Raw genomic sequence first — 23532 nt, 5'->3', positions numbered from 1 at the left:
AGCTGCACAATGCTGGCAGTACAGCGGAGCCAGTGATGGATATGAGTTCTGAGGCAATGTCAAGATCAGGTCTTGGCAATCACAATGATTGGCCTCCATCAATGACTGCGGCCTCTTCTCTTCTCTTTTTCTCCTATTAAAGATCGCTGAGTATCATTGTCAGCGTTCGATGGCAGCATTGCCTCAAAAACAATAAACAGAGGCAAAAAAAAGTATCACAATTGGTAGCTGTAGCTTTAGCATTGCACTTTTCAGACAATGCTTTATAAGCCGTTTATTAGCCATAGTTTTATATGTATTTGTGTCCCTTCTCTGTCCATACATAGCCCACATGCTTGATATAGACAATGGTTTCACAGGGTCAGGCATTTCAGTGTATGGGTCAGTTCAGCGCTGTTAGCTTTGGGCACTTCCGTCCGGGGCCCCAACTGTATTATCTGCATGTGTGTGTGTTTGTGTGTGTGTGTTTATATACACATGTATGTATTTGTGTTCATGTGTTTGTGTGTGTCTTTGTGCACGCCTGTGTTGTCTGCTGTCCTTGTAGATCAGCATTTGTGTCCCCTGATTATGAGTTATGACATGTCAACAGATGACACGCGCCCCAAAGTAAACTTTCTCCCATAGTCTCCAGCTGGTCTTCCCTTGGGGCTGCTCCTCCTAGCCCCCCCCCCCCCCCCCACACACACACACACACACCCCTGTGCTCCCTGATATAAGATAAATTACTTAAGTGTTGTGTCTCCGCCTCAAACTGACTGTCTTTCAGTGATTTCTAGTCATTCTGGCTTTCTCTGATTCTCTACTCTGATAGTCTTCCTCTCTATTGGTCTGGGCCTATTTTAGGGGGGGGGGGCAACAGAGGGGTTAAGTTTGTTTGATTTAGGATGTCCAGCACTACCACCCCCCGCCCATGGCCCTACAGGGGGATTATGGCGTCACTTGGGGCCCCTGGGGGGGTGTTATAAAGCCCCTGTCTGGCCCTCTCCGCTCCGTCAGAGAGGCTAAAAGGTCCACCAGACACTCTGTCTGCCCCGTCTCTACTTTAGAAACACCCCTTTAGCATTGATGCCCATCTCCTCTTGACAGCTCATCCCACCTGAGATCTCAACCAACACTTCCACATTATCTCACACTTATGTATTTGGGACCGGTGGACAGAGGTGGCAAGCAGGCGCAGCTGAGTTGACTTTACCAACCCAGTTCAAGGCTTGGTAAAGATCCTTTGAGTGGATTCATCTGTTTGACATTTTAAAATCCTGTTCTGCATCTGAACGGACTCTGGTCAGCAGAGTTAGCTGACTACAAAAAGGGAGATCCTTTTTTGTTATTTTCTGCATTTGAAGAGGACCAAAAAGGTAAACATTTACCTTTTCCAGACTCACCCTGATTTATTTTTAAAGAATCGTCTTCATCTGGTGGAGAGCCTCAAGTGAACAGTCACCATGTGGGAGTTCCGGTCCATGAATTTTTGGCGGGCAGTCTTTGCAGAGTTCTTCGGGACCATGTTCTTCGTGTTTTTCGGCATGGGGGCTGCCCTGCGCTGGACCACCGGGCCTAATCATGTCCTTCATGTGGCCCTGTGCTTTGGGCTAGCAGCTGCCACCCTCATCCAGTCCATTGGCCACATCAGCGGCGGCCACATAAACCCTGCCGTCACCTTTGCCTACCTTGTTGGCTCACAGCTGTCTCTTTTCCGCGCCATTTTCTACATGGTTGCCCAGTGCCTGGGTGCTGTTGCTGGAGCTGCTGTGCTTTACGGGGTCACACCCGGCAACATGAGAGGCAACATGGCCATGAACACGGTAAGGAGCCAATATGAATGTTTCAGAAAGTACAACAATGTTGGGAGAGATTACGTTTTTTGTAGTGGGTTGATTTCACCCATAGGTTGATATATTAGAGTTTAGATTAGATTATTAGATACTATTGGTATCAATTTAGGTTCAGGCTAGTAAAGTGTGTTTTATAAGTCCAACCTGTCCATCTATTGAACAACTGGTTAAAATACCAGATTTTATTTTCAGTAACTAATAAACATTCTGTGATAAAGACAAACTCATGGTCGATAAAGCTCTGAGATCAGGATTTCTTCTATTTAAACTAATACTGTTTTTGCCCACCTGTGTATTTCCAGCTGCAGCCTGGCATCAGTCTGGGAATGGCCACCACTGTGGAGGTTTTCCTCACCATGCAGCTCGTGGTTTGCATCTTTGCCGTGACGGATGAGAGGAGAAACGGACGCCTGGGATCTGCCGCCCTGTCCATTGGCTTCTCCGTCACCATTGGACATCTCATGGGGGTGAGACACATGGAAACATAAATGTTAAATAATGATAAGTATTTTAAAACATGAGAGTAACAAGTGTCTTGTTGTTTGTAAGATGTACTACACCGGCGCTGGAATGAACCCTGCTAGGTCCTTTGCCCCTGCTGTGCTCTTCAGAAACTTCATCAACCACTGGGTAAGAAGACCTGAAATCACGTACACCGAAGATATCGCACTAAGCAGGAATCACAAATGACTGAACCCTGTGTTTACTGATGAATGCTAAAGCTGATTTTTGTTCTGTTTTTTGTTGCCCACAGGTGTACTGGGTTGGGCCTATGATAGGAGGTGCAATGGGCGCTCTTCTGTACGATTTCATGCTGTTCCCACGCATGAGAGGTCTGTCCGAGCGCCTGGCCACACTCAAAGGCAGTCGGGCCCCAGAGAGCGAGACTCAGCAGGACACCCGCGGGGAGCAAATAGAGGTCAAGACGCAAGCCCTATAAACTTGCCCCTATAGCCCCCTTCTTCGACTGGGGCCGAGGGATGTGAGGGACAAGGCCCTGAGCTACGCCAACCCCACCTCCACTGCCCCCTTTCCTACTCCCCAACATCGCACTAGACTAACCCAAACACTCACATCTAGACTAACATATAAGCTTCTTCCACTGCCACTGTAAAAAAAAACCCAGACACACAAACAGGTTCACAAACTCCAACCTCAACACACAACAAGACTCCTCTAGCCCCCCTGTCCCCCCCCCCCCCTCCCCCACTCCACTGTATTCTGAACTGGACATTGTGTTTTTTGATAAATCGTGACCAGAGCCTGTACCAGCAGCTCGCCCGCCTGCTTCCTCCACCGAGCCAGGCCTTCATCTGCGATTCGGAAGGATCCTGAAGTTGAGCAGAGAAGGTTTGGGGAGGCTAGGGAGGCCTAGGGCAGGATGAGGGCTAGGCAGGGATGTGGGTATGATATAGGAAAGGTAAGAGGGCAAGGGGCAGGTAAGGGTGGAGTAGGGGGTTGGGGTTTGGGTAGGGTAGAGAGGGCAACACTCTGGGTTTGTGGTCGTTTCAAGTTGGGTTAGACCAGTGAAGATGGGCATGCTTTTCATTATTCATCTGACTTTATCTCCATTTTAGTTTTTTTTGTTTTTTTCTGCACTTCAGACACAAGACGTGGATGTATGATACCATTCGATTTTACCAGGGTTCACTATTTTCAATCACTACATTTTATCTGTGGGTTTGTGTGTGTGTGTGTGTGTGTGTGTGTGTGCAAGTGTGTGCGTGAGAGTGAGTGTGTGCATGTGTGTGTGTGTGTGTGTCCGCCTGCCTGTGCTGTATGAGTGTGTTTGCAAGTGAGTGTGTTTATGTGTGTGTAATCAAGATTGCAGATCCAATACTTTTTATTTAGTTTTTATTTTCATTACCGCTCTCCTGTTTCGTACCATTAACTGTGTTCATTTTGTCATCAATTTCTAAGACATGATCAGTTCTCCTCCTCCCCTCACTGTGGTATTTGCTATGATATTCATTTTTACATAAACCATCTGCTTTTTTTGTTCTGAACAAGCGCACTCCGAAGGAAATGTTGAATCCCAGACTTTGATAGTAGGTCTGCTCACTGCAGATCAGCAGTGCGAGCTTTACACTGAGTCTCCTTTTATTATTTGATCCTTACTGGGAGCACAAGGTGTTTCAATAAACATTTCAATGATAATAAAAACATAAAACGTGATAGAAAGTTTTTGAGGTCCCTTTTGTTCCTTTGAATGTTGAATTTTGTGTGGAGGCCAATGTGAGCTGCAATATAAAATGTTGTCCAGAAGAGGGCGAAAAGAGCACATATGTCATCATCATAGATAGTATATAAAATCATAAGCTAACATTGTAACGGAACTCCAGCACACTGTCTCGCTTTCTGCTGATAGGCCTACATGTATTCTTAGGAAAATCAATGTCTCGGTCTGTACAGACCTTCATTGTATGGATTCAAAACAATTCTATGTGTTTACAAATTCAGAGACTACCTGAATTTCCCAGCGCCCAATCAGAGGACTGCTGAGACTGAAGCACACTTGAAACTACTGCACGCAGTAAGTAGTTTTGGGTGATCGTTTACGCAATTACGCATTAAGGCTCTTGGTAATCTGTGTAACGCATTACGTGTTTATATAGGTCTACGTAATCCATGCATCACGTAACCCTCCAGTGCATGCATAAAGCAGTTTCAGGTGAGAAAAATTGAAATATAAAAAGTAGGCTATAGTTTCAGATGAGCAGCATTCCCTTTCATTGTTATGTATTGCACCCGACCCTCATCTTATTACCAGAGAAGCACCTGTTACATATGGTGTGGAGAGATTGTTTTATAAGCCTATTTTAATAATCTCACTTTAAAAAAAATTATTTAGTTGAGGAATGACTTTGTAGACAAAATAAAAAAGAAGAAGAATCATAAAAGATAAAAATTCACAGGTATAGGCTAGGTGTGCTTGACGTTATTAAGTTAGGTTACATTTGCTTACAAATAAAGTTTGATAGTTGGAGGTATGTAGGGAAATGTAGGCCTAGTTCAGGGAGGGGTTGTTAGAGTACCATAGGCGTAATGTTGCTCCTGTTTGATAAGAAATGTGGTTCAAACTGACATAATCATTTATCTTGCGCCGTCTTCTGTCCCTCTGCATACTGATAAACTAAACTACAGTGTGACTATCTCCATAGCTGTGACAAAGCAAATACTTTTAAAGGTTGGGTTTGGTTGATTTCTTCATTTTTCTTACAGTGAAATGAAAATCCGATAAAAAAATCAAAACAGAAATTAATTAGGCCTAATTCAGTTACCAAGAAAAATCCTCTGTGTAGCCACAGCCATTGAGCCAAATACCTTTATATTATATAAATTATAGTTTAAAAACATTCATTATCATGAACCTGGGTGTTTAATTATAGTATATCCCACACACATCGACTGCTGCTGAAAATCACAAGATCATCAACGATGTATCAGTGTAAAGGAGAAAAAAGTCCCTAACAAATACTGAGATGTTTTAGGTAGGCCTAACTACAGACTTTTTAATTTGGAAAAAAAGGTCAAAGAAAAATGGTTCGTTAACTGTTTTCAACCATCCATATCTTCAGTAGGAATGAATGGAGGCAGAGAAGCATGTGAAAACGGAAATTATTGAGCGAAAAAAAAAATGCATTGATGGTTTGGTCTCTTCATAACTATTTCCAGTTATGCTGGGCTCACACTAGAGGACTTTGAAAAGACTCAAGACTGACACCCTCTCACATCTAGGCTACTCACACCTGAAGACAATAAATCATTAGTTCTCTGAGTGTTTTGTCACAGACTGAGATTTTGCAAAGACAGGTGGTCTCATATTGCAAGACCACAACTAGATTTATTTTGATATTATTTCCAATCCTGCTACTAGTGATTTCAGTCAAATAATAAGTCATTTTCAGCAGGTAAAATGGACTGAGTGGACTCTAATCTTAAGTAAATATAAACAACTATATGCCCTTATCAGATATGTAGGCTGAATATCAAACCAGTTTGATAGTGTCAGAATGTCAAGATGGGAAGAAGACTGACTGAAATAGGGTCGGATGACCACTTTACACCAAACGACTGAGATTTCCGGCACGCACCTCAACTCCAGCAAGACTCCCGTGATTTCAGTCCGACATTGGAAATTCGTCTGCAACAGTCAAATCGCATGAAAAGTTGTGTTGTGTGAGCCCGGCATAAGTCAAAATATGGACTCTATCCAGCCTTATCCTTTAAGTGTCATGTGAGGTTAGAAGGACATGTAGCCTATAGTGCAGCCACACTAGTGATCACAAGCAATAATGCACATTACATGACCTAAAAAAACAAACAGAACCTCATGTTTGTAATAATAACAATATGGCCTTCAACTCAACACATTTACCAGTCCATCAGTGTAAAGTACGGTGGCCCTGAGAGCTCACGGCACTGCAACATCAGAAAACACATGCAGAGACAATACACAAGCAAATAGCCCGAAACACGACGGAAGTGCTTCCGTAAGTGTTTCCAGAGGACACTTAAAAGTGATGCACACGTCCAGACAGGCTTGTTGTTTATGCAGATTTTGACCATGATTTTGACTCACAGTGCTATTAAGGTTATCTTTCCGTCTACACTAGCCTACGCTGTGTAGCAAATGTTGGCAATCTAAAAGTGTGATTAAAGCCGTTTTACTGGACTGTGGAGGAGACTGTGTGCAGGAAGACTGAGACACCATCTGTCCGAAATGTAAGTAGTCATATTTTTTAAATAATTATGGCCCATTGTTAGTTTCACCATTTGTTTTTCACACAGGGACCTTCATTGCAGGTCTAATGTGAGTTCACAAAAACGAGCCGCAGGCGACAACAAACAGTCATTGTTGCCAAAGACTCCACAGCTCAAACGGTTAGCCTAAAGCTAACGGTTAAGCTAGCGGACGCTAACGCTAACTAAACCCAGCGGCATTCTCTCATTTCAGTCAGTGTTGGTTATTATAGGAGGGATAGCAACAAATTAAACTAAATACCTTCATATCCTTTAATCAATTTAAACAAACTATCTTAAATCTGCCAAACTCTACCTGTAACTGTTTTAATTAGGCTATATTGTACTTTCACCCATTTAATTTAATTTTAATTGCTGCCACTCCTCACCACTATGTAAATGTTTAAATAGTTTTTTTTGTTTTGTTTTTCTTCTCTTCACCTGTTGTTGTGTATTTGATGTATTTGCATTGAATATTGTGTATGCATTGTTGTTTTTCCTTGGAATTTGTTTGAACTCGACACCATTGAAAATGAGGTTCACCCCTCAATTGGTCTCTCGAGGATAAATAAAAGTTAAATGAAATGAAAATGAAATACGATAAAGTACATCACAGACATTCAACTAACAATGGGCCATAATTATTTAAAAAATATGACTACTTACATTTCGGACAGATGGTGTCTCAGTCTTCCTGCACACAGTCTCCTCCACAGTCCAGTAAAACGGCTTTAATCACACTTTTAGATTGCCAACATTTGCTACACAGCGTAGGCTAGTGTAGACGGAAAGATAACCTTAATAGCACTGTGAGTCAAAATCATGGTCAAAATCTGCATAAACAACAAGGCTGTCTGGACGTGTGCATCACTTTTAAGTGTCCTCTGGAAACACTTACGGAAGCACTTCCGTCGTGTTTTCGAAGCACTTCCGTCGTGTTTCGGGCTATTTGCTTGCGTTTTGTCTTCTTGCATGTGTTTTCCGATGTTGCAGTGCCGTGAGCTCTCAGGGCCACCGTAGTAAAGTATCTCCAAGACACAAAAGACATCTATAATAAACAAGTCAAATACCATCAGCTGTTTCTCACATATTTACTGTACTTCGACCACACAGAAAAGCAATAGTCTTATTTAGAAATATTTATTTTATTTTGCATATTTGTTTTAAATGTGATGTATGGCTTGGTTTAAGACTACTACTGAGGCGCCATAGCACCGTGAGACCCCAGTTTTCATCACCAAAGCATTCGTCTGTATTCTGAAACAAAGAAACAACTCTGAGCAGTACAATGGGCTGGAAAAGGAGCTCGGTCCTGACACCAGAGTATACTGCATCTCTCCATTTCTCTCTCTCTCTCTCACACACACACACACACACACACACACACACACACACACACACACACACACACACACACACACACACACACAAAGTGACGACATACACCTACAAACACATTTGCTTATTGACAACAGTCACCCAAAGACCAAATCTGGAAAGTTACAGGGCAAAAAAATAAAAAATAATAATCTCACAGACGGCTGGAGAAATGTCATGCGTTTACTATTGTATTTCAAGTGTTAACGTTTTTATCTCTAAATAATCTAATAATCTTTTCTAGCAAAAATCGGAATACCAGTCTAACTAATTCATGCTCTTCCTTTACCAGCATAAATGCATTATCTGTTAGACTCTGATTATCACTGTTAGGACTTGCCAGCGGTAGATAAAAAGGTACAAAAGAGAGGAGCACGATAAACATTTTGTCCACTTGAGACCAATGAAAAATGACGAAAGACAGACTGAAGAGGGGGCAGGGAGAGAATGACAGATCTCTAAGGCCATAGGCAGAAAGATAACCTTGAAGAGGAGGTAAATGGACCTGCGTCTTTGAAGTAGGAACTCCATCTCAAGCTTTTGGCTAATATCCAGCATTCTGCTCGGTACCTTTGGAGAAACTGCAGCTGCAGCATCATGTCAAACAGACATATTTCCCATTGTCTTTACCCATGGGCTCTCCAGCAGTCAGCCTGCCTCTAAAGGTCAGGACCGAGACAAGAAACGTCCTGGAGTTAACCAGTTGTCTCGTTCCAGTCCCCATCTTTGGCCGCTTATGGAAAACATTCAGATCGTATGCTGATGACGGAAGCAGTAGAACATGTTCATCAACTATTACAACAACTATATATACAGTATATATATATATATACATATATATATATATATATATATATATATATATATATATATATATATAAAAAATGAAATGAGAGTCCTTTCTAAGAAGCCCTTTTTTATTACGCCACACTCTTCCTTTTTATCGAGTCTCATCCCCGATGATGACGTCACAGGTCAACAGTCACGTTGTTTTGAATCATCAGTTTGAATGGGAAGCTGCTCTCACTGCATGCGGTCGGGCTGGTGCAGAGGGTAGTGGAGGAAGGCCTGCGGTGCGGCGGACATGGCGGTGAGTGCAGCCATGGAAGGGTGGAGGGCGGCCTGAGGGCTCGGCGAGGCCGTGAGGGCGGGCGCTGCCGTGCCGGGGCTGAAGCTGTAGCTGAGGTAGCCAGCAGAGGGCGACGGTGACGGGGTGTAAGGGTACTGCTCCAGGCTCATAGGTGCATAGTGGCTGTAGGCAGAGCTGTAGTCCAGGTAAGGTGAGGCCAGGGCTGCTGCTGTTGCTGCCATTGCTGTTGTGGGGCTGAGCTGAGACTGCAGCACCAGGCCGGGCTGGAGGAAGGCCTGGGGGTAAACGTACTGCTGCGCAAGCCTGAACGGATAAAAGAAGGAAGAAGGGTTAGCAACAGAGATGAAATGATGAATGAACTGATTTCCTGTTTATCAGGTTATTATGTGTTTTATTGTTTCATTGTTGAGTCAGATAAAACAGTTACTGTTACTTTGTGACAGACGATAAGGTAATCTCATTTTAGTTGAGCTGCAGAAAAATCATACATTTTCGAAAAACATGTAGGGGAGAACGGGGGAATCTGAGGCATCGGGTAATGTGAGCCACCCCCTGTATCTAGGCAACGGAAAACATTTGTGGTCATGTGAGATATATGTTTTCAAGCCCCTCTCATTTCCCCATGGCCCTGAAAGAGAGGACCTCATGGTGCTGTGGTAAGCATGTTTTTTTCACCAAAATAGGTATTTTGAAACAATCATATTTTCACTGCCCTTTGTCTTTAAAAAATTCTGCTAATGCCCATTTCTAGGAAACATCCTGAATTAATGGGAAATGTGTAAATTTGAGTGATAAATAATTTCAGCTCGCTTAGCAACCAGAGGGGAGCAAATGTAAAAAGTGGCTCAGATTACCCCGTTCTCCCCTAAGTTAATTATTTATACCAAAATATACCAAATACAGTGCTTTACATGAACACATACAGGAAACATAGATACATAAGAAAATAGAGTAAACATTTACAAAATGTTAAAAATACAATATGGACTGGGGAATTGTTTTTGGCATTTTTCATTATTCTGACATCATGTAATGTTAAGAGTGTTTACAGTGATAGATACAAGGAATTAGAATAAAAACAGCCAATGAGAGACACATGGAAGAAGATGGAGGGCTTGATGAAAATCTATAAAAGGCTTTCCTGTAAAGATTGTGATCCTGTAAAGATTGTGATCGTAAACGGAACATCTTTGGGTTTCGGACTGCTTCTATATGCCACTTTGGACTGAGGAATTGTTTTTGGCATTTTTCATTATTCTGATATCATGTGCTGTCCAGATGATTTAATTGCTTATCGTATATTGTAAACTGCAACCTTAAATTAGACTGTACATGGAAACGTGCTGAATGTTTATAGATACACAACTCCACATGAAAGAGTGCAAACATGGGAAGCAGCATGTGTTTATAGATAAATAAGATTTCTTTTTGAATTTCACTCTCATAAAACTGGACTAAATGACAATTTTCACCTTAGACACATACATTGGGTACTTTTATGTTTACAGAAAGTACAAACTATATTATACATTTGTGACTTTTGGTTATTTTTAATGCCACGGCACATGGTTGGAGATTAAACTATAGACATTTAAAATAAAGCTCTTTTGTATCTTGATTTATTTTGTAAGGCCATTGTCAGCCAATCAATTCTGCATTTCTAATATGATCCTCACATCTTCCTTTTATTATGTTCTTTATATTGCAGTCCACTGTGTAATTCTATACAGGCTCTTGTCCTGTTTCTGTCAGACCTTTTATCAGACTGTTTAGCTGTTTGCACAGATATATGCGCAAACAAATGAAAAAAAGAGAAAAGATTAAGAACACCTAGAGAATGTAAAGCAGATAATAGATTTAGCTATTATATTCCAGTTGTGCCTTGAGATTAAAAGACATGTGATACAGGAGTTTTTAGGAAAATAGGAAAAAACATTGCACACATTACACAGACCCAACCTCATGTTATTCGGCTAAATATCCAAGACAACGTCAGCAAAATCTGTTAACCGGTGTTCAGTGTTGTCCCTCTGTGTATATCTGATCTGATTATTAAGTATTAAATGAACAACAACAGTAACACACACACACACACACACACACACACACACACACACACACAAGTCGGCTGTTTAACATAAACAAACAGTGATGAGTTTCTTTCAGTAACTGCACTTCTTCTTTTTATCCCACCCTCCACATTAGAAAAAATCTGGGTCCTATAAGCTTCGTCCTCCTTCTCATTTAAGAGCAATTATCATCTCTGTTGCCTTAAAATAGACCTTCTCCCTTGTGTTTAGGTTTAATTAGCACACTGACTTAAAAATGCTTTGTTCCAAATGAAATATCCCCCAGAAAAAAAAATTAAAACCGACAAATGAGAAGTTACCTTCAAATCCTAATTGCCTGTATTTATAAAGTTGATATGTTTTGGTGTCTGATTTGAATGCCTGTACACTCACACACAACCTGCCACAACAGATGCTGTGTATGAGACGTTGGTACTCGGAGCCACAGCAATAATAAGAGAAAAAAGTGCCTTACTGTCGTCCTGCATTCAGTCATGGCCTTGCCTGAAGCTGCCCACTTAACCTGAACAGCCTCAGTTACATCTGGCAACAGCAACAGTGATCATATCAGATGAACTGGGTTATGTTGCTAGGTGAAAACAACACAACATGACGGTACTTAACGCTTACCCTCGCGTGATCAGCGCCTACAGTCAAACGTATTCACCTGACAGTAACCTTGCCAGTGTGTGTGAACAGGTGATCAGAGCAGCGAGGCAACCTGTTGCTGCTGCTGCTGCTTACCCCTAAACAGGCCGATAGCAGGGATCAAGTGTGCTTACACAACAAACAGTGGGACTGGGCCGGTTCACATCTACTCTGCTGTGTACACAACACAAACACACTGTACAGTATGCCTGACAATATATTAAGATGACCACTCCGCTATTACACACTCCTGAGTCTGACAGAGGAACCCTGAATAACCAAAAGATCCTGTGATATTTCTCCTTTACTAGAGAGACAACAGCACACTACAGTACATGTGTTTTTGTGCAGTGCAGAGTAGTATGGACTGCCTCAAGTAGCCTCAAGTATTTATGAGCACTTCATTTATTTTGTAACTCTTCTTGTGTAAATACCTTTAACCTTGCTTTTAATTTGTATGCATTGTTTAGTTTGGATGCAACCTCTACACTGATTCTTAAAAGCCCTTGAAAACAATTTTTTTCTTTTCTTTTTTTTATACAGATTAAAGATCATAAATTCCCTAATTCTCTATCGGCGTTTGATCACATAGACTGTCACCTGTAAACATAATCAAACAACTGCAAGTGTCCTTACTTTTTTTTCTCCAAATGGTACTCAACTGAGGTTGGTGCATTAAAAAATAAGTTAACCCCCAATTTTTCCTTGCACGCCGTCAGTCTCTCCAAGAGCAGAAGTGCAAGTGTCATTGCATCGGCTGTGTGCCACTGCCTGCCAGCCTGCCTGTGCACCGGCCTGTCTGATCTAATGTGACAGCAGCATCATACGAGAGGGAGCTGCTCCACTCCTCTCTCCTCCCTGTACTTGGCATCATCGCTGGCTGTCAAACACACATATACTGTATACACACACACACACACACACACACACACACACACACACACACACACACACACAAAGAGATGTGGGAAAACATGCATGCAAACATTCGCACACAAGCATACATTACTAATCAGAAAAAGCAAACATGCAAGTCTGAGAATTAAACAATAAAACGAGCACACACTTAACAGGTGGTGTGTAGTAACATAAGCAGCATATAAGAGGATGTGTTTGCGTCCTGAGTGGGGGGTTCAGGCATACTAGGACTAATTGGCGCAGCTGCATGGGTGTACACCCACTAACAGACCCATGAGAGCAGAATAACCTCCCCTCTCTGGGTGTACTCCCTCGCAGCCTGCTTCCTCTGCTCTCCCCCTCACTGTCCTTCCTCAAAACCAGATAGGATGTACTGAATAAAACTGAGATTTATAAATAGATAGAGATAGAGATAGAGATAGAGATAGAGAGAAAAAGAGAGACATATACAGAGAGAGAAAGAGAGAGAGAGGGGGAAAGGGCAGGAGAAGGAGATGCTGAGAGGTGAAAGATCAGCGACTGTATCCCTAACGCCTTAGGACGTATCAGGGATGTGAGGAGGGTGAGTCAGTCCAAGAGACAAGTGCAAACACACACACACACACACAGATGCACAAACTCACGGAGACACACACACACACGACCCTCTGTCCTCTCTTGATAAACAAAGGCTTGAGGGGCAGGTGAGAGATAGAAAGGCCAAAATCAGCGCTGGACAGGCTGTCATGTCAGTAGGCAAGAAGGACATTTGAATGAATTTATTAACATAAAGTATAGGGCTGCGTGATTCAGAGAAAAAATGCATTAAGTGATATGTTTTACTGCATATTACCTTGGCAGCGTAAGTCATGACAACTTGATAACATGGAGATTGTGTTTGTGGGGTAATGTTGTCTAAACAGTTTCCACTTCAATTGCTTTCACAAGACCCTTTGTGATTAATCAACAACAACCATTTAACCACAAAAACAATCTAAGATTAAGATAAACTTTAGATGAATAATTTAAATGCGTCTGTGGCTGCTTCACAGTAAAATCAGTAATACTATAGTGTTGAGTTTCCCTGAAGCGCCTTGAATGTTCTTGCACTGTTTTGCTCAACGGATTTTCTATTAAAAAAAACTCAGCCAAGAGGAGCTGAGTTATCCAAAGTGACATGAAAACATGAAAAGATGAAAACGCAAATGCAGAGCAAAACGACAAACTGAAAAAAATTTTAGCTTTCAGTGCTATGAAAAGCTTCCAACATCACCATTTTTCTATTGTTTTTCAAATTAAGCTTTTCATCCAACAGAAGTGCCTTTACTAATTGGGTCCCAGAGTGAGAAAATTATACACCTGAGGGGGTTCCCCTTCTACTGAGAGCCCCTTGACAAACAGAGAGTAATAACTACAGGGTGAGACAGAGAAATGAGGGGAGACGGAAGAATGAGATGGGGGAGGATGGCATCCAAAGAGGAAATGGTTGAAAAAAAAGGAAGAGATGTGGTGAGAAAACATTCAAGGAGGTGAGACGTGTCGGAGCCCACCGAAGCTGGTTTATTTTTTACTCTGACATAAATGCATTTCAAACACAAAGAAAACGAGCTCCGGCGTCACTTCTACCACAGGCACTGAAGCAAGCTTCATTGAACTCAGACACAACTACAACTGGCCACAGGTGTGCTGTTAGTCTGTGTCACCCCTCCCCCCTTCCTCCCCCTCGCTGTTCCACAGCCTCAACAGGAAGTGCCCCCCGCCCCTTTCACGGCCTCACCACACATCCATCTCCTTCCTATCAAAAAATAAACACCAGCATTCTTTCTGTTTTTGAATTAAATTCACTTCTGCCAAGCTCCAATATTGGGTGCTCAGGGCAGACAGCAGGCAGCCATGGACGACAGATGAGTACCCCCGCCCCCCCACACACACACACTCAGCTTTACCTTAGAGCCAAATTGGCATCAGACCTTCCTCTGTCTTCTTTAAACTTAAAGCAAACACAACAAAGAAGCAGAAAGAGCTGTGCTTTGTTTGAGTCTATCTTCTGTTATTTGCTGAATGTTAGACCCTGAATGTGACAATTTGGTAGATATTCTTCTTCACCTTTCTTGCTAGTTGCTACAATTAAAAAAAAAAGGTGATCGATACCACTCTCATGTCTGTCTGTTTGTTAAATATGAAGCGGCAGACATATATTGTCTGCACCTTCTTAATGGTATGAGAACGTTGGTTCGGTACATCCCATGGTTCGGTACACCCAAGTCATTTAGGAAATTACTGAAAAGGCTCCCAATCTTGATCCACCACAGACCTGTTTCAAACCTCATTTTTATATTGAAGTCGATCCATGAAAAATAGAGGTTCTTCACTTTGCCAGAAATGTTTGAAAGCGCCTGCAGACATATATATCACCACTGTATATGACACAGCTTGTCTCAGAAAGGGAGGTCTGAGCTGGACAGAACCACCCTTTCCATGTACTCAAAAAACTAGAAAATATAAAGATTTGACAGGCTGAAGCCTAAGGTTTTTTGTCCAATATTTTACTTAAAGGTGCTGCAAGGAACTTTCAGTCAGTGTTAATTCTTGCAGGACAAAAGCGGTAGTGTTTTTACTAGGCCAGTTGTAGTTCCTGGGTGAGTGTACCCATGACAAATGTATTAAGAAAAACTACATAGCCTTCCTTGCACTCATGGTCTCTGTTCTGTTACATGTAATCATCAGAGGAAAATGAGACGAAAGTTCCTCGTAGCACCTTTAAAGGAATTAAACCACATGCTTGTCAATTAATTTTTTCAATTTAGTCAGTTCATTTTAAGAGACAAAATAAAGAGACCCTGATTTGTCAGCTTCTCAATGTAGATATATAGAGAGATTTCTGTTATGAAAAAGTGAATTTGCTGTACACTCAAAGCACAACACACATTGCAGCTGTGCCGCACTGAGAACTCCTGAGGTTAAAGTTGCAAAAATCTGTATCACTTCTTCTTTTACAACAACAAATTTCCCCGTCAGAAACACCATCAAACAATAAAACTGACCCAGGTTCACAAGATAAGATCACAAACAGGTTGTGTATGGTGTTCGATTTAATTTCAGAGTGTGTGGTGTTGAAAAGAAAACCGAAGGAAACGATGAGTTGGTAAAAGGAGTAATGCAGCCAATTGGCACTTTTTTGCTGAAAATAAATTAAATCATAGCAACAGAGGACATATCCTAAATTTCCATTTACTGGTATGTGTCAAAATAATCAATTTGAGGAAGAAAAATGATGACTGGTATGTTTTGATATCTACCCAAAGACTAAATGATTCAATTATTAATCAAAACAGAATTGACAGATTTGTTCATAACGAAATAGAATTCAGTGCATAAGTAATCGCAGACCTCAACACAGAGATGAAGCCAAAATGCTGTTTTTGTCACAGACTATTAAAAGTGGATTTCAACAAAACAAAAAACAATAAGCAAGGGATTCTCCAGCCAGAACATTTCTTTCATTTATGCTTTTTAACAGCTTATCCCTGGTCTGTATTCAAGTATTCAATACATTTTTAATCACTGGTATAAAATAAAAAAGCAAAGAAATGTTCTTCTGTATTTCTTCACCAATAGTCGGAAATAAATTGTGATATTGTGCTTTTGAGAATAGTATGGACTGATTAATTTCTTCATCAGAAAATCTGCAATTTTTTTAATATAAGAAAAGTGGGAAATGGATCATTACTTATTAGAAAGTCCAACCCAACAGTCCGAATCACAAGCAAGAACAGACACATGCAGAAAAGTCTCAATAGATTATCCAGTTACACACATCTGTATGCTTGACTCTTGTCCTACTGATGAACAATGTGCCACCTACTGTGTGTGTTTGCCTTGTGGCTGTGTTAGTTGGTTGCTTAGTTAGTTAATTAGTGTGTGCCAGGTGAGGTTACTGCCTCTTTTGTTTCAGTCTGCGAGGTGTCAAAGCTACTCCTCCTCCTGGAAACAGAGACTATATATTAAATAGACCAGACTCCCTTCCGCTATCAATCAACCCATCATCACTCATTCACAGACTCATCTGGGTCAGCCTCAATTCCCCCATCACTCATTCAGAAATTGAGGACTGCAATATTAATAGCACTCAGAAACAGTTGAGGTTTTTAATGGATTTTCTGAAGCCACCGCATCAGAGCTTGTCATCCTGCAGAAATTCGGTTTGAAGAGTTCTTCTTCCAAAACACCACATTAGGCATTTCTCAATATAAATACCTGTTAAATATAGATCATCCAAAGCTTTTGGGTCGACCAAAGACCAAAACATGTTTTCACCAAAGACACCAGGGTACTGTTTTCCCCCAAATAGCAAAACTAACATGCCCGCATACACAGAACAGACAGCCGTTGATACTGGTCGAAAATATCCTCGTCTAAATGAACATAAACAACATTCAGATCTCAGCCAGGTGTTCAGTGAACACAACAAGAGGCTGAAGGGTCGCTCCACTGACTGCAACAGCCGCCGTGGGAATGATTCATGTGTGTTGAGAGAGAAATGGGACTTTTTAGTTTGTCTGATATCAATCCCTTTTATAAGTCTAAAGAGGCAAAACTACACAGTATTTTTACATGGCGTAGAGATTAGAACAATATAAACATTTGGGATTATATTGTTTTGTTCATTGTGAAGGAGACTGTTGATCGCAGTGAACCGACGGTTTACAGCCCTGTAGTTACAGGCCTAGCCCACATCTGTAACCCCATTAGCGCAGAACTATAAACAGCTTGTGACCCCGTGTGGGATTGCAGAGCACCATGTTGGGAATCACTGGCCTAATACACCCACAGATATTGAATAGATATGAACGAATGAATGTCTTGGGGCAAAATATAGACGAGAAGGTAAGGCAGCAGTGGATTGAGTGTGTGTTTGAGTGGAGAGAGAACGGATGCAGGGAAGTTTGACTAAATGGCTCGTTGCCTCAGCGAAGCCCAAGTTATGCATGAGTGAAATTCAGAATTGAGCTGCTCACATGTTTAATGGACCAGAAAGCGAGAGAGAGACAGACAAGGGAAGACAAATCAAAAATCCAGCATACAGACAGAGATAAAAGCTGCAGGCCGCCGAGTACATCTTCGAAAAAAGCACCAACAGAGTTTTAAACAAGCATCATTTGTGCTGTGATGGCTTTTTCTCTTTTCTTTTAAGGGTGCTAAAGTGGCACTAACTACCACAACCTAAGTGGAGAACAGGAGTGGGTGCTCACAAATGTCAAGGGACGGAGGAGTTGAAGGTCGAAATGTATTGTGTTGAGGAGGAGGAGGGAGGTAGGGGGGAGAGAGAGAGAGAGATGTGGAAATAGAGGTATTGATTCTTCTGCATCTTACCCATACTGCCTCTGAGCCCAGGTAGGATGGACCTGCTGAACTCCAACAGAGAGACCTGCAGACAAAGAGAGAGAGAGAGAGACAGTGTTGAGGAAGGATATTTCAGACAAGGACGGAAGCATTCATCTCCATGTCATCTCTGTTTCATTGTCTCAGATGGATGCGTTTGTATACATGGGTATCAGAGACCGGCTGTTATTCCCTCAATGCACGCGCACACACACACACACACACACACACACACACACACACACACACACACACACACACACACACACACACACACACACACACACACACACACACACACACACACACACACACACACACACACACACACACACACACACACACACACACACACACACACACACACACACACACACACACACACACACACACACACACACACACACACACACACACACACACACACACACACACACACACACACACACACACACACACACACACACACACACACACACACACACACACACACACACACACACACACACACCACTCAGATAATGATGCACAGAAACATCTGTGACCAGCGTTGCCTCAAGGAATCAGCTGAGGATGAGTAAGAAAGCCAAAAACATATCCTCCTTCTCTCTGCCCCTCCTCATGTCAACATTCCTCTAGCTATTCCTTCTTCTGTTATTCCTCCATTTACTGCAGCCCTGCCGTGACCTCAACAGCATTCCGCTAGTCTTTTGTCAAACCTATATCTAAATGCACATTTTCTTTTCTTCAGCGGGACAAAGAGGAGACAAGAGTCACAGTCATTTTCTTGCTCCTAACAGTCCCATCCCCTCTTGTCCGTCTCATTCTCCCCCCCCCCCCCCCCATCCCCTCTCCTATTCTTTCGGTCCGTTCCCTCACACACAATAACAAAATACCAAGCGCTGCCATCTCCCATCAGCTGCATGCTTGGGGAGATGCGTCGCAGCCCGCCCGTGTTTGGCCCTGGACTTAGGACACACACAGTCAGTTGTTTGTCAATCACACCTACACTCTGTATTTCAGCCAGCGAGCTCTAAGAGTGAGGCAGCGACTAGAGGGGGGAGCTGCTGCTGCTGCTGTCAAGGTCTGGTGTGCGCCGCCAAGAAGATGAAATGGGGAAGCATAAAGCACGTGTGCCGTGGGTTCACAATGGAAAGGAAAGCTGTGAGTTAATTCCAGTACAAATATAAATGAACATACTGTTTATATAGTGGGAATGAGCAGAGACGGTTCGCCCCGAAAGTAACACACAAGTGGCCTATACTTACCAATAACAATAACCTCAAATTCCTATAGATATAACGAGGTTTTATTTATTGGTTAGGGACTCACAATTGATGACATCCTAGTCAATTGTTTACCAGGTTTTAATCCTCAGGACATAGTCGTTTTGTGAATGCAAACCATTGGACAGTAGCAGACGTTATCTTTGACCAAAACAAATGACAGAAAACTGTGATGGACTGCAGCTATCAGGAAGGTTTCAAGACTCTGCACTTAACTGGCTACCTGGAAGTTAACTGTAGGACATATATTTACAAAACAATTTATTTTGCTTTAGAAAAATATCAGTAATTAAAGGATCATTACCAAATCACCAAATTTTTCATCATGAAAGCTGCGACTAGCAAATCATTTGTGCAGCAGAAATAAGCCTCTAACTATGGCACTTTAAACTCCTTATTCAGTAACATTAGCTAAGAACATAAAAAGACCAGCTGGTTTAGGGAATCACTGAGATTTAGTGCCACGGACAGCGTGAACACATTTTTTGCTTTTGGCCTTTTTATAGTATTAAGAAAATGTAGAAAATGCTACCTATATACCTAAATGACTGCTGGGTATTTGGATAAAACATGGCCATATAGACCTGCTGATAAGATCATGTGTGTTTAGCAGTGATCGAACACACTTACTTGTCTGCGAGCTGCGAGGCTTGGCTCCCAGGTACGCCAGGTTGACGTTGGCCTTCCTGCCGTCGATGATGGGGTTTGGGTCTTTGCACGCCCGCTCTGCTGCCCCCCTGTCCACCATGGTCACCTGAAGACAGTGCCACAGCATTTAACCATTAATATCACTCTCGATGCTATATGGTTGTATGTGAAAGCCTGGCTATCCATTGGGAGTGGAGGGATTCAAATACGAGGCCCTGAGGTCGCTGCTGTCCTTGTCTCTCCTCGAGTGAGTCAATGTTTCTTATTTCTTTCTTTCGTGTTGCTCAATGCGCGAGGAGACACTGGCTCCGCTTTGTGAGATCAGTAGTGTGTGTGTTTTAAGGTTTCCGGTGGGGGCTCGTGTAGGAGGAAGATTGTTTTTTCTTAGACTGTGCTGCCAAGGATGAGATGCTGGAATCTACCTTGCGGGGGTGTGTTGAGGAGTGGGCAGATCGGAGTGGGAAGGGGTGGTGAAGGTTAAGACACGAACACGAACACACACACACACACACACACACACACACACACACACAGACAGAAAGTGAAAGTGCCCCACTTGCTTTCGTTTCACAGCATCAGACTCTGGAGTCTTATGCAAACAGAGGCAGTGGATGGTTAGGGATCGCAGGGGTTCAACAAGCTATACAACAGGGAATTAGGATCGCAAAGGGGGAATTGAAGGGATGAAATGGTTATGCTGTCCCCTAAAACTTGGCTATATACAGTACATATACGTAGTAGAACGTCAATCCAAAACACATGAATCCAGTTCTCCTTTGTCTTTCACACACACAAACTCACAGCCACTTGTGCAAACAAGGAGGGTGGGTGAGGAGGGGAGGGGAGGGGGGGTGTGCTGTATGGGAGGAAGTCAAAATGAAACTACTGCAGCCTTATCTTGCAGAACCAACTGATATGTCACACCTCTAGCACTACCACCCCCCCCCCCCCACACACACACACACACACACACACACACACACACACACACACACACACACACACACACACACACACACACACACACACACACACACACACACACACACACACACACACACACACACACACACACACACACACACACACACACACACACACACACACACACACACACACACACACACACACACACACACACACACACACACACACACACACACACACACACACACACACACACACACACAAGGAGAGAGACATCTGTCCACAGTTGCAGCTGCTTATTAACTCAAGTGTATCCCTCTCTCTCTGTGTGTCCATGTCTGCTTTATAAAGACTTGACCTCATACACTGTCATTCCATATTATCCATGTCAGTCCATTTCTAGTTCGGGGCATCACAGATAATTGATGACACACTTTTAAACAAAATAATCTGCTACTCATGCTTGAAGCATGTGACTGCCACCACCAGACACTCCGCACATGGCTGTTGGAACAAAGTGGCAGTGTGTGCAGCCTTCAAGGCCCTGGAAATAAAACCTGCAGGGGGATGCGATAACAAGAATATAAAAAAAATACAATTAACTATAAAGATAAAGTCGCTTTAAACTCATTACAGTCTGCAACAGACATGATCTAGTGTGTTTCCAGTCCCCCTGACAATCCAATTAAAGTCAGAGAGGCCGATAAAGCCTAAATGAAACCCAATGTTCGCTCTGCACGCCCTCCAACTCCATCTATTCGAGCAGAAAACATTCACTTAAATGAACTCACAAAGCCGTATCCTCTGGACTTGCCCGTCTGCTTGTCGGTGATCACCACCGCCTCATCGATGTCCCCGTAAGTCTCGAAATATTTCCGAAGTGAAGCGTCGTTGGTGTGATACGGCAACCCGCCAACAAAGATCTTAGTGTAAGTCGTGTCTTTCTCCATCGTGGGGTGCATTATTTCTAACGGAACCCCGACCAGCTGACCTAGAAACAGCGGTGAACTCATGCGTATTAAAAAGGAAAGAACCCCCCACCCCTCCTCAAGAGAAATAAAACAAAAGAAAAACAAGAAAGCAGCGGAATAACTTTACGCTCCTTGGTCACGGACTGGTGAGGCTATAAACGCTATAACAGCGCGTCATCACCCATGGCCAAACACGCAGCCTCCAGTCGCCTCACATAGAGCGTTGGGATGTATTATAGCCTAGTCCTCCTGACAGGTGTCTTCGAACCTCATGTCTCTTGTCCCGGAAAAAGAACCCACCGTCTTCAAGCTTCGGTAGGCGCGTCTTGCGTGCGCCCACTCCACGTCTGGTCCAATAGTGGAGCGGTGCGTCTTATCCATCGGCGCATCCCGCCTCCTGCTCCACCCTCCTCCTCCCGCTGCGTACACACCAAACACACACACAGGAAACCCCCCACGTAACAGCTGAAATACCTCTGCCAATACAAGAGTTAAACTGTAGAACATATAGCCAACTGCAGTGAAAAGAAGGCTCCAAATGTTGTATGTATAGCTTGTCAAAATATGATAAGGATTTATTAGATATTTTTTAAATATGTATTTGACATTTTTGTGGAGAAACTGCATAGACTGCTGTAGGGGAGGAAGCTGTAAAACAGCAGATGAACACTGCTGATAGAAAGTCAATAAAATCACAGGAGCAAGTGACATTTGGTCAAACTCCTGCACTCAAATTTTGCAAGATAAGTGCATAAATGAATGGTCAGAATTAGAAATGTTTAATTTATGATTTCATCAAAGAAGGACTTTAAACCTCCACAGCTGCTGATGTAGGACCAGTAAACCCAACTTCGGGGATGAATCTGCAATAGGATCATCTGGGATGATCCTATTGCATTGACTTTGCACATACCGAATACTTGCTTTTAATAGGCTATACGAGTATTTTGAACTTTATTTTTTTGTCATATTATTATATTTCAGAAGATTCTCATGGCTGATTTCAAATGATTATTTTGTATGGAAACATTAAACACTGCACTATTTCCCACAACAAAATCATCAGTATATGAATACATATAAATACCTAGTCTCATGGAATGCATTTCTCCAGCTACAAAAGTGCAGTTTGAAGGCTTGAGTGTGCCTACAGTCACCTGGCAGCCAGTACTAAACTGACAGACACTGTCATTTTATTACAAATGACACACGGGTTCAGCAGCCGCAACAGGGCTGAGACGGCCTGGAAGTGTGAGATATTTTCATGGGGCGCTAAAATTCATTAAGAGGAGGCGGAAAAGTAGCATGATTAATGACAAAAGCTTCCACTTTGGAGAGAGTGTGAGTGTGTGTGTGTGTGTGTGAGAGAGAGAATGGGGTGGAAGGGGGCCAGTTGCAGAAAACAAATAGCAGATAAAAGCAAGGCTGCAGACGGTGTGAACCTCAATTTCACAGACTACAGCCAGTCTGAGAGGAGGCTGTCGCCTTTTTCTGGTTCACTTTTGAGGATTTGCCTAAGTTGTCTAAGGTGTTCATTACCACACACACACACACACACACGCACACACGCACACACGCACACACGCACACACGCACACACACACGCACACGCGCACACGCGCACACGCGCTTACCTCCCACTCCATCCAGACTGGGAGA

The 23532-nt window shown here is 42.6% G+C and overlaps 2 protein-coding genes across 2 annotated transcripts; one reads left to right on the top strand and one right to left on the bottom strand.

Annotated features, from left to right (window-relative positions):
- Positions 1–1445: 1445 nt before the first annotated feature.
- On the top strand, positions 1446–2775 carry mipb (major intrinsic protein of lens fiber b; the record flags this gene model as incomplete). The annotated part of the gene is made up of 4 exons (XM_080031572.1): positions 1446–1805; positions 2138–2302; positions 2385–2465; positions 2590–2775. 4 exons carry the CDS (start codon positions 1446–1448, stop codon positions 2773–2775), a joined length of 792 nt encoding a protein of 263 aa, XP_079887698.1.
- A 6203-nt stretch (positions 2776–8978) lies between these two features.
- rbm38 (RNA binding motif protein 38) lies at positions 8979–21932 on the bottom strand (the record flags this gene model as incomplete). The annotated part of the gene is made up of 4 exons (XM_080031444.1): positions 21694–21932; positions 19958–20081; positions 18033–18087; positions 8979–9348 (listed from the first exon to the last, which is right to left on the bottom strand). Exons 1-4 carry the CDS (start codon positions 21913–21915, stop codon positions 8979–8981), a joined length of 771 nt encoding a protein of 256 aa, XP_079887570.1. The 5' UTR covers positions 21916–21932.
- Between the last annotated feature and the right edge of the window lie 1600 nt (positions 21933–23532).

The sequence above is a fragment of the Ammodytes marinus genome (assembly GCF_949987685.1).
Source record: "Ammodytes marinus genome assembly, chromosome: 7".
Classification (NCBI taxonomy): Eukaryota; Metazoa; Chordata; class Actinopteri; order Uranoscopiformes; family Ammodytidae; genus Ammodytes; species Ammodytes marinus.
The sequence above is the reverse complement of the archived record's forward strand: the minus strand, read 5'-3'. Positions and strand labels throughout refer to the sequence as shown.